The following is a 16,974-nucleotide window of genomic DNA, read 5'->3' as shown; positions in this document are numbered from 1 at the left end:
TTGGGCCATATCCCTTTAAACCTATTCTATCCTTGTACCTGTCTAAATGTTTCTTCAATGTTGTGATAGTACCTGCCTGAACTATCTCCTCTGGCAACTCGTTCCATATACTCACCATTCCTTGTGAGAAAAAGCTACTTTTTAGGTTCCTATTAAATCTCTCCCCCCCACCTTAAACCTATATCCTCCGGTTTTCGATACCCCTACTCTGGGCAAGAGACTCTGCATACCTGATCTATTCGTCTCATGATTTTGTACATCTCTGTTAAATCACCCCCATCCTCCCGTGCTCCATAGAGTAGTCATAGCCTCTCAACCTCTCCCTATAGCTCAGGCCCTCGAGTCCTGGCAATATCCTCATAAATCTTCTATGCACCCTTCATCCTTCCCAGTTTGACAATATCTTTCCTATAACATAGTGCCCAACACTGAACACAATACTGTAAATGTGGCCTTTTCAATGTGTTATGTAACTGCAAAATCACCGCCTAATTTCTACACTCCATACTCTGACTGATGAAGGCCAAAGTGCCGAAAGCATTTTTGACCACCCTATCTAGCTCTGACACCACTTTCAAGGAATTATGTACCTGCACTCCTACACCCCTCTGCACTACAACACTCTCCAGAGCCCTTCCATTCACTGTGTTGGTCCTGCCCATGTTAGACTTCCAAAAATGTAACACCTCACGTCTCTGTATTAAATTCCATCAGCCATTCCTCAGTCCACCCATCCCACGATCATGATTCTGCTGCAATTTTTGATAATAATCTTCACTATCTACATTACCAGCCACTTTTGTGTCATCTGCACACTTGATAATCATGCCATTGATATAGATGAAAAACAGCAATGGGTTGAGTCACAGGCCTCCAGTCCAAAAATCATCCTTCCGCCATCACCCCCTACTTCCTTCCATGAAGCCAATTTTCTATCCATTTACCTCTCTCCTTGTATTCCATGCAATCTAACCTTACAGAGCAGCCTACCATGCAGAAGCTTGTCGAATGCCTTGCTAAAATCCATGTATGCGTGTACAGCTCTTCCCTCATCAATCTTTCCAGTCAAATCCTAAAAAAAAACACAATCAGATTCGTGAGACACTACCTCCTAGGTACAAAACCATGCAGACTATCCCTAATCAGTACTTGTTCATCTAAATGCATGAAAATCTTATCCCATTGAAAACTCTCTAGTAACCTTCCGACCACAGATGTTATGCTCACTGGCCTGTTGTTCCCTGGCTTTTCCTTGCAGCTCTTCTTGAATAGAACATTTGCCACCCTCCACTCTTCCGGCACCTCACCTGCTTTTAAAGACGACTTGTAAATCTCAGCCAGGGCACCTGCAATTCCCTCTCTAGCTTCCCATAGTGTCCTCGGATATATCTGATCAGGCTCAGATTTATCTACCTTCATACAAATCTGGACCTTCGGCACCTCTTCAACTGTAATACCGACTGTTCTCAAGACATTTCCATTGACTGCCCCAAGTTCCCATCATCATGTCTTGCTCCATGGTAAAAATATTAATTGAGGTCCTTGCCCATCTCCTGTGGCTCATGCAGTGTTGACAGCTTTGACTCCTCAGGGGTACCACTCCCTCTCTCTTTTTCCCTCTATGTACATAAAATCTCAGGATTATCCTTAATGCTATCTGCCAGAGCTATTTCCTGTCCTTCCTGATTTCCCTTTTAGCTTACTCCTTAGTTCCTAAAACTCCTCCAGGGATACACTTGATCCTAGCTGCTTATACCTGCCCATGCCTCCTTCTTACTTTTGACCAGAGCCTCTATTTCCCCAAGTCATCCAAGCTTCATTATGCTGACCTGCCTTACCCATTACTCTAACATGAACATGCATGCCCTGGATGCTTGTCAGCACACTTTTAAAAATATCCCACTTTACTGATGTTCCTTTACCTTCAAACAATTCTACTCAAATCAACCTGAGCAAGTTCCTGTCTCATACCCTCAAAGGTGGCCTTATAAAGTACCATCCGACCAATTGTGCAGGGAAATCTACACCTAGCTCCAGATCGAAGACCAGATCCAGTTTTGGAGATCTCCATCCCCAGCAGTGGAGAGACACCACATCCAGGTCCAGATCTAGATCCAGTTAAATGGGGTCTCGGGGTGTAGGTCCGGGTCTGGTGGCTTTCTCCGGGACGGGGAAGGATGCATTGCCCATGGAGGGCTGGATTCCGGAGCGCGATGCGATGAGGACTGTGATCTCGGCCTGGTCCTGATACTGATCCCTGAGCTGGTCCTAATCCTTGTCCATACTGATCCTTGGCCCGGTCCCTGTCCTGATCCTGATCCTTGTGCAGGTCCTGATCCTGATCTTCGTCCCGATACTGACCCTGGTCCTGGCCCTGGTCCTGGTCCTGGTCTTGGCCCGGATCCGGCCCCGGCCCCGGTGAGCGCGGGAAGTGACGTTCCCGGGAGGGAGGGAGGCGGCGGCGGCGGCGAGCGATGGGTGAGCGCGCGGCCTGTGGAGAGGCGGCGGCGGCGGGTCCCGCACCATCACCGACATCAGCCCCGGCATCAGCCCCAGCCCCGGCATCAGCCCCAGAGGGCGGCCTCGCCCAGCGGCTGCTGCACAACACGACCGGGGACGAGACGCCGCCCGAAGCGGAGGAGCCGGAACCAGAGGGGGTGCGGCGCGCGTCCGGGGACTCGGATGGCGGCGGCGGCGGCAGGAGAAGCGAGGGCTTCGCCTTCTACAGGTGGGTTGGGGTCGGGACCTGGAGCCGGGGTCGGGGCGGGCGGGGGGAGGTACATGGGCCGGGGAATGGACCAGGAACATGGGGCGGGAGGGTGAGGCCGGAGTCGGGGACAGGGACCGGGACCCTGGGGCGGGACCTTGGGCCGGGCCAAGGAGCTGGAGTCCGGCTCGGATCATGTTGCCCGGTTGCCGCTCTTTTCTGTTTTCTATGTACAACACTGGAGTTGGAGATGTACCTTAAAAAAACTTTCCCAGACTTATAGCCACTCTGTGACCTCCTCTAGTGCCTCCATCGAAGGAAGTGTTTGTATATTTGGCCCATATTTACTCTAACGCACGATGTTCAATAGTTTGGGGTCTATATGAGTTAAGAGAGTATATAACTCCGCCAAATGTAGTTGGCTCTGAAGAACAGTGAAGGATAAAAGCCCAGGGATGAATGGGTCAATGGCTAGGCAAGATAGCATTTGCTCCGTTGTTTGGGAGGGCTGGAGATACAAGAGACAAGACGCTTGAATCTAAAAGACTGACCTGAAACATCATCTATCAATTTCCCTCCACAGATCCTGCCTGGCTTGATTAGTCTCCAGCAGTTTGCTAATTGGTAGGGTTTGTGGGTTTTCCATTGCCTGTAAAACATACTGGTTTGAAAAAAATAGCTGATCGTTGTGACATGATCAATTTATCAAATTATCTTTTAAAAGGAAAAAAAAATCAAAAAGTGCTGGAGTAATTCAGCGGGTCAGGCAGCATCCTCGGAAAACATGTTTTGGGTTAGGACAAAACTGGGTCTGAATATGGATTCTGCCAGAAGAAGGGTCCCAATCTGAAATGTCACCTATCCATGTTTTCCAGAGATGCTACTTGACCTGTTGAATGTCTCCAGTACTTTGTGTCTGCCTGGAGTGAAGATTGGCTCCTGGATTAGGTGACATGACCAGTCTGAAGAAGGATCCCAACCCAAAATGTCATTATCCATGTTCTTTCCCTCTCAAACCCACACTCCTGTCTTCTTCCCATAAGCCCTGACACCTGTACCAATCAAGAATCTGTCAATTTCTGCCTTAAAAATATGCATTGACTTGGCCTCCACAGCCTTCTGTGGCAATTAATTCCAGATTCACCACCATCTGACTAAAGAAATTCCACATCTTTCTAAACGTACGTCCTTTTCTTCTGAGGCTATGGCCTCTGGTCCTAGACTCTCTCACTAGTGGAAACATCGACTCCACATCCACTCGATCCAGGTCTTTCACTATATGGTAAGATGCTCTGAGGTCCCGCCTCACCCTTCTAAACTCCAGCGAGTTCAGGCCCAGTGCCGTGAATCCAGTGGATGTAGCTCCGATTGCTTTGGAAAGCAGATTGACAAAAGCAATCAGTCTCTGTGTCACTGTTAGATAAGTATTGTTTTTGTTGATCCACTTTTGTAATTACAATCGTACAACTTTGGAACTTGTGATGTGTGAAGTTTCAGTAGGATATTCCATTGCTTCAGTGTGCAGGAACCAAATCTATCCTGACTAATACAATGTTTAGAATCCAATGGGTTTTACCAGGAAATATCCATGCAGGTATCATGTATAGGATGGTGCAGGACTGCTAGATTCCCAATATATGAAGAAATTGTTGCTATTCTTTGCAAGGCTTGTGTGTGATTCTTTCAGGCCGGTATTATCAGTCATAAATATGTTCTATTAGGCTGCTAGTTTGCATGTGTCCTAATGTATATATTACATTAATGAAATGCCATCCTCTCTCCAGAGATCGGAAGGAATGGGCGGATATTAAGCCTGTCCCACAGGATGATGGGCCTCATCCAGTTGTTCAGATAGCTTATTCTGAGAACTGTAAGTATTTAATTCAGGATAAAAGTAGCTCTGTGGATAAATTAATTCTGAATTTGATGGAATCAGGAAGTTTTGGTCTTTTATTGTGCGTCAAAACATAATTGCCCAAATCTTAACTAATATCAAGTCCTGTTGGTCATCTCTCCAGTCCTCCTTTTCCAATCCACAAATACATTAAATTAAAGTTCATGTGCATAAATCCCTTTGTAGTATTATCCTTCCATACATATCCCACAACATTAAATTAAAGTTCATGTGCAAATGTTTCACTCAGTTTTTGAGCCATAGCATGTGAACAGGCCCTTCGGCCCACCAGCTCCATGCCGACAGTAATGCTACCCACGCAGACCCCAATTTGATTGTGCATTCATCAGCATCAGTTTTGCATTCTAGAGTTACTTCCATATATCTTTACAGCTTTCTTCATTTATTTAAGACTCTTTTTAAAGAGCATCTCTGAACAAGCTTTTGGTCATCCATCTTTATCTCTTCCCTTGGGTTTATCATTTATGTTTTTCCATTTTGTAAAGGACATGGGGAGTTTCTTTCCCAAATTTCAGAACATTATTGTAAATATGTTATTGCTGCCATTACAGTTTGTTATAGCCTTTTTCTAAAGATTGGATTTTAAACTATTAGAAAGTTTGATAAAATCACACAACGTTCTAATCATTCATGAAAAATTACATCCATCGGTCTACTACCTAAATGTTAATTTCCTTCACTTTTAACTCATGGTGGCTGCAGTGTGCACTGTTTACAAAATACAGAGCAGCTAATCACTCGGGTTCCTCTGATATCAGGTCCCAAACCAGCCTCTATCACCAAGGTCAAGGAACAGCAGGTGCATGAGAATAATCACCCCTTGCAAATTCTCCTCCAAGTCGCACACCATTCTGTTTTGGAAACAGATCATTATTTATTTTATCATTGCAAATTCTAGAATGCCATATCCATCAGCACGGTGGGAATACTTGTAATAGTTTCACTAAGAGGACTTGGGTTGTTCAAGAAGGAAACACATCACAACCCTCAGGCAGATAGACATGACACTGGTCTTGCCTGTGACTCCTAGATTGTAAAAGAATGAATAATATAGAAACCAACAAATAACTATGAGTGAAATGCTCAGAATTGGTGCTTAAAAAGTGCTTTTGAAAATGCGTGCTATGTTTTTTTCTAATTCTGGATAAATTCAGTTATTGGTAATTAGGTTGCATGTGAGCTGTGAATTCCAACTTTCTGAACTGTTTTTTTCCCTTCCAGTTAAAGATGTATATGACTACTTCAGGGCTGTACTAAAGCTTGATGAAAGGAGTGAACGGGCGCTCAGTCTGACAACAGATGCAATAGAGCTCAATGCTGCGAATTACACAGTATGGTAAGGCAATTCAAATAGTTAAATCTTGCTCAAAATAACAGCAAAAATTCTAGTATTCTTAACCAGTCGGATGTGAGCTGTTTTGATTTTGATATTGTAGAAACAAGGAAGAAGGGTTCTGACCTGAAACGTCACCTATTCATGTTCTCCAAAGATGCTGCCTGACACGCTGAGTTATTCTGGCATGTGTGTCTTTCATTTGTAATTTTTAAATCATTACTTAACTGATGAACTGCTTTAGTGATAGGTTGATTTTATTTTGTTAAAGTAACACAGTTGAGAAATGAACATCGATCTCTTCATTTTAGCCTTTGAATTCATTTATTCCCCTTTTAGATTTATTAAGATAAAGGATAGTATGTTGTTATACGTCTTTTGATTTGCTCTTGAGATGCTAAGATCAAAGCACTCTTTTAAGATCAAAGCACTTTATTGTCCCTGTTACTAGAAATTTTGGAATGTAGCAGTTAACAGTGTGGTGATGCTGCAATATGCATGTGAAAAATGTTATTTTGCCTTCTAATTGCCTCTGAACGCCTTTTGTTCAGATAGAATTTCTCTGGATTGCTAAGGCTGTTACATTGTGTTTGTCAGGTTGCTTTGTTCTTGATCTATATTGATATTATCTCAATATCTGCTTCTGCTCTATCTCAACTCAGCTGATAATACTTCCATTTATGTTTTGTCTTTGCTAATCTTTTGATTTGCTCTTGGGATTCTAACATTCCTAGTGTATTATTTAACTTGTCTTTGTTTTCTTGAGAAGGTGATGGTATGCTTCCATCTTGAACTATTGCAGTCTTTAAGGTCCTCTATCATTGTACTGACATTTCCTTTCTTATGATGATTTGTTAGAAGGGATAAAATTCCCATAAGATTGATGTTTTTGTCATCTTGACTATAGATTAGCAGAAGAAAGCAATGTTGTCAATGCAACCTATGAATTGTGGAAAAATGGTAGAGAGGAGTTTGTGGTGTGCCTGTTACAAATTCCATTTAATAATACTGGTCATAAAACTCTTTGGGCTCTTCATTCACTTAGTCCTCGTCGACCCATGTAACAATATTTACTAATCCCTTTTACCCTCCAAATCCAAAGCCATCTATACCTTGGCAGTTCAAAAGCATGTCTAGATTTTTCTTAAATACTGTGGAGTATCTGGCTTCACCACCTCCTTTGGTAGCGCATACCAGATTCCAATCATTATCTTTGGAAACATTCCCCTTCCAAGCCTCTTTAAAACTCATACTTTTCACCTTAATCCCGTGGTTGTTGACAATCCCACTATTGGAAAAATATTCTACTCTATTTACCCCTCATAATTTAATATACCTCGGTCAGGTCATCCCTTAATCTCCTCTGCTCCGGGGAAAAAAACATCCATATATCCAATCATGGATGTGATTGCACTAGAGAAAGTGAATTAGAAAGTCACCAGGATTATATTTGGATTGGGGTACTATAATTATTGGTAAAATTGGATAGGCTAGGCTTGTTTTCGCTTGAGTGTAAAAGACTGAAGGCTAACCTGGTAGAGATATATCAAATTATATGAGACATGCACATTGGAAACATTTCCCCATGTTGTGGTATGAAAAACCAGAGGGTGAATTTTTAATGTGAGCAGAAAATGTTTAAGTGCGTTTTGAGTACAGGTGCACAACCTTTTATCCGAAGATCCAAATAACGAAAACCTCCGAATAGCGACATTTTTTCAGTCCTTGAAGAAAGGTCCTTGAAAACGTTCACCGAGGGCGGCCCGCAGAGGTGACAGCGGAACCTCCGGTCGGTCCTCGAAGAAAGGGGAACTAAATCCCCATTCATAAAAGAGAAGGTGAGGGTATATTGCGCGGGGGGGTTAATAATTGACAATATGCTGCTACCTGCCCGCTGAGTTAAAAAAGTTCCCACGGTAGACTCACGATACACAGTGTATCGTGAGTCTTGCATGAGAACTTTTTAACTCAGCGTGCAGGCAGCAGCAAATTGTCGCTCCCTTAAGTTTCACCCCACCTACACCCCTCTGCTTCCAGGCCATGTGTGTGACCCCTTCCCTCCCCTCTCCAGCTCCCCGCCCATTGCACCGGCGCGGGGGCTTTGCACTGTCTTCACGTCGGAGCTAGTACCAGTCACCGGAGACGTCAGGACCAACGGGACACCGGCCCCCAGGCCCACTGCAAGCACGGAGATCCCAGAGACCCACAGCCAACAGCAGCCCAGCCCCGTTCCAATTCCAGAGGAACACGCTCCCCATAGGGACCGAAGCTGATGGTGTGCAAAGTGCGTCTTGGTCTTGAGGTTGCGGATGAGGGGGCGCAGCTCGGGCTGTGACGTCTCCGGCCACCCCCTGTACAGGAGCTGAGACTGGGAACTGTGGGGTTGTTTGCAGTTGCAGAGGGAGGGGGCAAGGGCGGTACAGTTCACAGTCTCAGCTCCATTCCAGGGGGGTGACCGGAGACGTCAGGACCAACGGGACACTGACTGCAAGCACGGAGATCCCATAGACTCACAGCCAGCAGCAACTCTAGCCCAGCCCCGCTCCAACTCCAGAGGAACCCGGGTTGCGGATGAGGGGGCGCAGCTCGGGCTGTGGGCGAACTGCCACTTGTCGCTGTAGCAGCGCATCGGGGAGCGGGTTCCTGTTGGTCCTGACGTCTCCGGCCACCCCCCTGGACAGGAGCTGAGAGACGTCAGGACCACCAGAAGCCGCTCCCCGATGCGCCGCTACAGCGACAAGTGGCAGTTCGCCCACAGCCCGAGCTGCGCCTGCTCATTGGGACACCGACCCCCAGGCCCACTGCAAGCACGGAGATCCCAGAGACTCACAGCCAGCAACAACTCTAGCCCAGCCCCGCTCCAACTCCAGAGGAACCCGGGTTGCGGATGAGGGGGCGCAGCTCGGGCTGTGGGCGAACTGCCACTTGTCGCCGTAGCGGCCCATCGGGGAGCGGATTCCTCTGGAGTTGGAGGGACAGGGAGACACAGCGGCTTTTGAGAATGGTGGGCAATCACTTCCAAAGTTCTGCCCACACAGTCAGTACACCTCTCCTACACTTGTCTCCCGCGCTAAGATTATCTCGCAGAGAATGATCCCAGCCTAACCCTCCCTATTCTCTCCTATTCTGCAAGAAAAAACTACATTAAAGACTCAAACTCGCGATCGAGTAACTGCCGGGATCGAGGCAAACTTGCGACCTTGCGGATACGAGCCGAGCACTCTACCACTGAGCCAGCCGTTAAAATCTACGCTAAAAATCTTTCATTCCGAAAGCCGAAAAATTCTGAATTACGAAAAGTGTCTGGTCCCAAGGCTTTCGGATAAAAGGTTGTGCACCTGTAGTAATATTTTAAAATAAATACATCTTTCCTATTTCAATTATGGGTTTACCTTTTATAAGTTCACAATGACATCCCGGATTTTCTCTAGTCTGAAGAAAGGTCTTGAACCGTCACCCGTTCCTTCTCTCCAGAGATGTTGCCTGTCCCGCTGAGTTACTCCAGAGAAATGGGTGCAAGTTCAGGTGGGGCATAGGGGACGGAGGGTAGTTGAGGAAGGAGGGAGAAGGGGGGGGGTTGTAATTACCTAAAATGGAATGTTACCTGAAATTTGATGTTCATTCCATTGGGTTGTAAGCGACCTAAGTGGAATACAAGGTTTTGTTTCTCCAGTTTCTGTGTGGCCTCACTGGCATCGGAGGAGGCCCAGGATAGAAAGATTGGTATGGGAGTGGGGAGAGGAGCATACACGGTTAGCAACCGGGAGATCCCCTAGGCCGTGGCAGATTGAGTGGGTGTTAGGCGAAACGGTCGCTGAGTCTATGCTTGGTCTCACCGACTAGCATGAGACTACATCAGGAACACCATATGTAGAAGAGGCAGTTGATGAGAAGGTGCATGTAAACCTCTGTATCACCTGGAATCAATGCTAGGGCCTGTGGATGGGGATGAGGGTATAGGGGCAGGTGTTGCATCTCCTGCGGATACAGGGGAAAGTATGTGGGAAAGGGATGGTTTGTGGCGGAAGGAATGAGTATGTCCTTGTCTAGTCCCATGCTGATATATGGCCTTCTTAGTCATACAGAATAGGTTTCAATCCAATGGTTTTTGAACACCTCCAATATGATAGTTCAGCATGGTACTGAGACATGTTAGGGTGCTGAGTTTATCTGTAAACTGAGGTCTAAAGATCTCAAGTCATCAGGGGGTGTTTGTGAGATTTCCTATACCAATGTTCATTTTTCCAGCAAAAACAGTAAACGCCAATTATATGTCTCTTATACATCTCAGTCAGTGTGATTCTGTTGTGCATAAATGAAAAACCTACTTATAATGGTGATTGCATTTTGAAAGTAACTTTGTGAAGTGTTTCTTAATGCTGTAGTGCCAAATCTGGACCTCACGGTCCCTCTAAAGGCTGAGGCTGTACACCAAAACAATTTGAGGACTCGTAATGAGATTTGATAGATTTTGTTGGTAAAATGCATCAGAGATATGGATCGAACACTGATAAATGGAATTGAAGTGCAGACAAGTCATGTTCCAATAGAATAGTTGAACAGAGGTGAGGAGGTAAAATGCCTGCACCATTTAATGCATTTTATTTTCCATCTGACCGGTGATTTGATTTTGTTTTTCATCTTGCTCTCAGGCATTTCCGCAGAGTGGTGTTACAGTCTTTGAAAAAGGACCTCAATGAAGAGTTGGCTTATATTTCTGAAATTATTGAGGACCAACCAAAGAATTATCAAGTTTGGTATATAAAGTCACAGTTGCTTACAGTTTTATAAAACCAGATGATTTAACTGAGAAAATAAAAATAGTTTTTGCATCCTTTGGTTCCTAGGTATCACAGGCAGAAAATTGTGGAATGGCTAAAAGACTCCTCGCAGGAACTAGGATTTATTTCTGGGATCCTTGAACAAGATGCAAAAAACTACCACGCCTGGCAACACAGACAGTGGGTGATTAAGGTAAAAAGCAAATAATGTGGAAACTGGAAATTTGACATCAAAGAACGGCAAATGCACGAAATAGTGAACAATCTGGAGACCCCATTTGAAATCCCACCATGGAAGACAAGGAAATTAAAGGCATAATAATCTAGAATTTTGTAAAACGTTGTTAGTAATCATAATTACAAAACTATTGTATGTTCATTAAATCTTGTCTATTTCACCAGTGCCTTCAGAGGAAATCTTCTATCTGGCCTCTATGTGATTCCACACCCATCAGTGTGTTTGGCTCCTATGTCTTCTGAAATGTCCTAACAAATTGGTTCAAGGACAGTTAGAGATGGGCAGTTATTGCTGGCCTTACCAGAGGTACCTAGATCATGAGAAGTGGTTTCATTTGTTTTGTAAGGTTTTTGGAGGAAAGGTAGAAATCAGAACATCCATATCCTGCTTGGTATCAGAGTGGTACTTGGCTATAAAGTTATAATGTGACACAAGAAGAACATGCATTGGTGTGTATGATTCTGTACTAATATCCTCAGTGTGTCCCATGACCGCTGCAATGTTCTTATAGTCATGATTCTAAAACACGCTGCTGAGATGGTGCCCGCAATTGCTGGCCTCAGCACTTCAGCATCAGAGAGACAGCTAGGCATAAAGCTGTGGTTGCTGGCAGCAAAGCCGAGATCTATTCATTTATTTTACATTGTTTGGTATGTAGGTTGGTGTTCACGCTCTGAATAGTGGTGATTTTTGTAACTTTGTGTGCTTGACAGGAATTCAACCTTTGGGACAATGAACTAGAGTATGTGGATCAACTGCTGGAAGATGATGTGCGAAACAACTCTGCGTGGAACCAGCGATTCTTTGTCATCTCAAACACCACTGGCTTTGATGATATGGCAGTGCTTGGCCGTGAAGTCGAGTTAGTTTTCCTCCACTTATTTCCGTTACCCCAGTTTAAAGTTAATTCAACAAGGTTTCTCCATGCAGTTTGGGAGGTGCTTAGCTAAGAATATCACACCGCTACATGCCTATTGTTTGGATGTCATTGCAGTAAGCATCAAAAAAGTGATAGAACGGGTTATTTCCAATGTCTTAAAGCCTTCCTTTATGCAGAAGGAACTGGACTTTATGTAGTAATTGTTACACCCTAAAGAACTAAGTAGTTGATTAATTATTTTTGAAGAGTGATCTTGACCAGCCATAATCTCTTAAAACAATTTTTTTCCTCCTTCTAGTGATGGACATAATCCACCACAGTGGCAATCAATTTAAACTTGGCCTACACCCAACAATGATTTAAAGGACAGTAGTGTCGCTGGTTGAGCTACTGTCTCACAGCACTAGTGACCCATGTTGAATCCTGACCATGGGTGCCGTCTGTGTGGAGTTTGCACGTTCTCCCTGTGATTACGTGGGTTTCCTCTGGGTGCTCCGGAGATCTCATGTTTAAGATTGAAGCTGTCTCATCTCTTGCACCTCTCTTCGGCAGCTATGGAAGTTTAGTGTGCTAACCTGTGGGCAGAATAATTCCCTGTTGCTAGATGAGATTGACATAAATTTAATTGTATAACTGCATTATTTTCAACTCGCTCTTTCAGTGTATAAAAAAAGACAAATTCTTTGGACACTGAAAGTGTCTTGTAATCGTTCCACTCATATTTAATTCCTTATTAATATAATTAAGCTCTTTCTTCTTGTAAATACTAGAGATATTGTGAATTACACCTATCACTAGAGGGAAAAGATACCTGCGTTAATTGATCATGACTAATAATGAATGCTAAAAAATGTGAGCATAACTAAAATATATTTAAACTATTTATCAAGGAAGCCACTCCTGTAATCTGCCACACAATAATACACATCCTAGAAAATCAACCATGGGATAATGATTGAATGCATTCCCTTTTGTTTGTGTTAAAAGGCTCCAATGAACAATCCATTTTAAATAGAGCCATGTTATTTTTTGGCTAATAAGCAGCATTATCTATCTTCTATCTATTACTAAAACTTTTCATCTTGTTTGTTTGTTCTCGAAATACAATTTTAGGCCCACCTTACTCACCATTGTCTTGTGGTGTGCAGTAGCAGGTTTCGTTCAGATTGATGTTATATTTGAAAAGTTATTGACTTTTTAAACTTTAATAAACCTGGTAGTCGCGCTCCTACTTGCCGGCCGCGCCTGCGCAGTTGGGGGAGGGTTGCCGTGGCTTCACAACGGGAACCCGTCAGCTGCGCCTGCACAGTTGGGGGCTATGGGTGAGTGGTGGAATATTCCGTTGGGGGACGGGGACCCAGCGGGTCCACGCTTGGTTTATATTAAAAGTCTATTTTTGCCAACGGTTCTATTAATATCATTAGTTGCACGCATGATTCTTTGTTACACATTAATAGGTCATTGAACTCCGGCAAGTAAATGAAGCCCTGATCGCTCACCAAGCTGATCACTAACATAATGTACTACTGTACAAATGAAGCCGTCTCTAACAACATTATGTATTACTTTACAGATACACTCTGAAGATGATCAAAAGGGCGCCTCATAATGAAAGTGCATGGAATTACTTGAAAGGGTAAGGAATAATTTCTTGTTTTACAGAATCACGTATCTTATTAAATCAAAATTTAAACTAGTTACAAGTCCAGAGGTATCTGTGTTTTGAGTAACTTTTAACTTTTACATTTGATTAGGATAGAAGTGGCCTTGAAAGTAATGTTGAATAAAAACACAGAAATATTTAGATAAAGAAAGACCAACAGAAAATTTGATAATAGAGTTATTGATCCACAACAGACGAAGATATGAAGTGATGGTAATAATTCCAGTAATAAGGAGCTTTGGGAATCACAGGCTATCACACGCCATCCTCCTTCCTCTTTGGTAGTCACTTTGGGTTGTGGACGACCCACCAGTTGTGCAGGTAATTGAAGAGTTTTATATGAAATCTGCAACCACGTGTCATAATTGGACATGTGATGCATGCACAGGTAGGTAGTATGAGGTGTGGTGTGCTCTACTTATTTGTATTCTACATGAACCTCTGATGGAAAGAAATGTTTCAAGCCTCCTTGGAAGAAAATGTAACATTGCCACTGACAAGTTGGAATCCCTGGCCTATAACCAATCAAAATGAAGCAGCGTCCAAGAAGGAAGCGGGTTCCTTCCGTCTATTTAGTAGGATCCTATTTAATGCTCTTCCAAAAGACTCCAGGATTCCATTGTTGCCTTGGATCCTGCTTCATTTGTTTGGTCATAGGCCAGGAATTCCAACTCGTCAGTGGCAGAGTTATATTTTTGTCCAAGGAAAAAAGTTTGAAGCATTTGTTTCTCTTTTTTTTTCAATGGAAACTTTGGGAGAGTGCTTTGACTGGGAGTAGATGTTGGGCATTAAATTAATATCACCTTTGTAATGGAATTCAATATAAACATCTCTTATGCTGGGTTATTAGTCTGGGAGGAGATGCTGAAGTATTCTGCTGATAGATCAGCCTCAGCATTATCATGCATTGATATATTTATGTACCCCAAAATGTTATCTTTTGAGAGAAATTAGTTTAAATTATGTGGAAAGATTAGCACCATCGGCTTCCGCATCTTGTTTGACTTGCTCACTGAAATTATTTTTCTATACTTTAGTTTTGAATTTACCTCGCTAGAATTGGAAATTATTACAAGTTTGAATCTGCTGTTAATTTTCTGTTTCTTTCTATAACCATATGGTGAGTTTATATAAGTTGTTTAGGTAATGAAGAACATTTTGAGGTATCCCATGAGTGCAGTTTAATTTTACAATGACATGGGATTTTGTTTAAAACAAATATTATCTCATAACTCTCCTTTTCAAGAATTCTACAGGATCAGAGTCTATCCAAGTTTCCCAACCTTTTGCAGCAGATTTTACAGTTGATGGAGAAACCTAGTTCCCCCTACTTGATTGCTTTCCTAATTGACATGTATGAAGACTTCTTGGAGAGCAACTGTGAAGAGAAGGAAGGAACTTTAAACAGAGCACTGGAGGTCAGTTTCTTGATCACAGGTGTTGTCATGGTTAATGTCAGTGTGGGACAGAAACTAATTTATTACTAGACAATCTCTGATTACAAGGTAAACTCACATGCTATTAATTTCAGTCTATTTCATTTCGTCCTTTCGCAAGATTCTTCCATCGTAGCTTCCAGCTGTAAAATTAATGCAGGATATATGAATTTAGAAGGATGATAGGTGATCTTATTGGAACATATAAGATTATTAAGGGTTTGGACACAAAGAGGCAGGAAACATGTTCCCGATGTTGGGGGAGTCCAGAAGCAGGGGCCACAGCTTAAGAATAAGGGGTAAGGCATTTAGAACAGAGATGAGGAAACACTTTTTCACACAGAGAGTTGTGAGTCTGTGGAATTCTCTGCCTCAGAGGGCAGTAGAGGCCGGTTCTCTGGATATTTTCAAGAGAGAGCTTGATAGAGCTCTTAAAAATAGCGGAGTTAGGGGATATGGGGAGAAGGTAGGAACGGGGTACTGATTGTGGATGATAAGCCATCATCACATTGAATGGCGGTGCTGGCTCGAAGGCCGAATGGCCTACTCCTGCACCTATTGTCTATTGTTTCTCAGTCTACTTAGGAGTTGATTTTGTGTGATGGTCATTCTATCTGCAAAGATTTCCTGCAAAAACATTATTTGAATTACGTATTTGAATATGGACTGAATATAGACACAAAAAGCTGGAATAACAGCGGGACAGGCAGCATCTCTGGAGAGAAGGAATGGGTGATGTTTTAGATCGAGACCCTTCTTCAGAACTTTAATTTTGTTTAATGGAGGGTTTTACCATTTAACCCCCTTTCAATCAGATTTCCCCAACCTCTTGTCTTGTGATGACAGGAGCACGTCTTATGCTTATTCTGGGCCCTGCATCCGTGGTTAAATATCTTCCTTGGAGGAAGATCTTTTGGAGCAATGTACTGCCCTTAAGTTATCCTCTTTTCTATGATGTTTCCTGCTGCTAATTGTAGCTCAGAACAATAGATGAAAATATTTATTGAATTTGTGCAGTTTTTAATTATTTGTAGGGCAGTCAGTGGCGAGATCAACACTCACGATTTACCCTAAATGGATCTCATAACCCTGCTAGATCACTTTAAGGCAATCGCTTTGAAACAGTCTGTTATTTCCTCTTGGCAAGTACTTTGACATTTTTTGTGTGTTAAAAGTGTTGTGAAAAGTTATCGAAAAGAATTAGGGCAGATTCAGTATATTGAAATTCCAAAAATTGGAGGAAACTAATGGATACAATTTTGTTTCTAATCAATTGGTCTTCAATTTCATTCAGCTGTGTGAGCAACTGGCTATGAAACAAGATACAATACGGCAGGAATACTGGAGGTACTTTGCAAGACGCTTGAGAGCCAAACATGGTGTGATTCAACAAGAACCTGTGCCTATGGGAAGTGAAGACTCTCTTCAGGAATGTAGTGATAACTAAAGGCTGTATGATATTCCTTAGTATGCAGGGGGGAAAAACGTGATCGGTCATATTCTGTTAACGTCTACACATCGCACTTATTTATGTAAATGTATAAAACCATAACTTTGTATGTGTATATATTATTTGATGTTACACTAGAAGTAAACCTAAATCTCCCTTGTTGACCTTGAATGCATACTTACAAAAATATGATTCATGTGAATGCCATTGAAACTAACTCAGTTTTATTCACATGGGGACAGAATAGGGAGGGAGAGTTAGATATCTGAATTAATTTAAGATGTTACTTTTTTTTTAGTTGCCATAAATGCAGATATACTATCAAAGCTGCAGTGCCACTATTATAGTTTATTTGTTGGAAATAAAAACCAATGGAAGTTTTTTTTTCTCTTGTTCATTTACATTTTAGTACTGGTTTTATGCATTAATAACCCATAGGTTAATTTTCATTTTGCATTTTTAGACTTGTTCTCAAATACATTCATTTTCTTTAAAAGATGATTCTTTATATAGTGTGCTTAATGGAGCAAAATGCCTCAAAGCAAGTTGTAGAGGTATAATCAAGCAGAAA

The 16,974-nt window shown here is 42.7% G+C and overlaps 1 protein-coding gene across 2 annotated transcripts; it reads left to right on the top strand.

The window, feature by feature from the left end:
• The first annotated feature begins 2,459 nt into the window (after nt 1-2,459).
• Nucleotides 2,460-16,784, top strand: fnta (farnesyltransferase, CAAX box, alpha). 2 transcript variants are annotated; one of them, XM_055642361.1, is made up of 9 exons: nt 2,460-2,728; nt 4,492-4,577; nt 5,844-5,958; nt 10,608-10,712; nt 10,803-10,929; nt 11,688-11,836; nt 13,428-13,490; nt 14,764-14,935; nt 16,248-16,784. In XM_055642361.1, exons 1-9 carry the CDS (start codon nt 2,475-2,477, stop codon nt 16,398-16,400), a joined length of 1,224 nt encoding a protein of 407 aa, XP_055498336.1. In that variant the 5' UTR covers nt 2,460-2,474; the 3' UTR covers nt 16,401-16,784. The 2 variants fall into 2 exon arrangements, with proteins under 2 accessions (XP_055498336.1, XP_055498346.1); XM_055642371.1 differs by lacking the exon at nt 10,608-10,712.
• Nucleotides 16,785-16,974: the final 190 nt, after the last annotated feature.

Source organism: Leucoraja erinacea, chromosome 1 (assembly GCF_028641065.1).
Source record: "Leucoraja erinacea ecotype New England chromosome 1, Leri_hhj_1, whole genome shotgun sequence".
NCBI classification, from domain to species: Eukaryota; Metazoa; Chordata; class Chondrichthyes; order Rajiformes; family Rajidae; genus Leucoraja; species Leucoraja erinaceus.
Note: the sequence above shows the minus strand (reverse complement) of the source record. Positions and strands in the feature narration are given on the sequence as shown.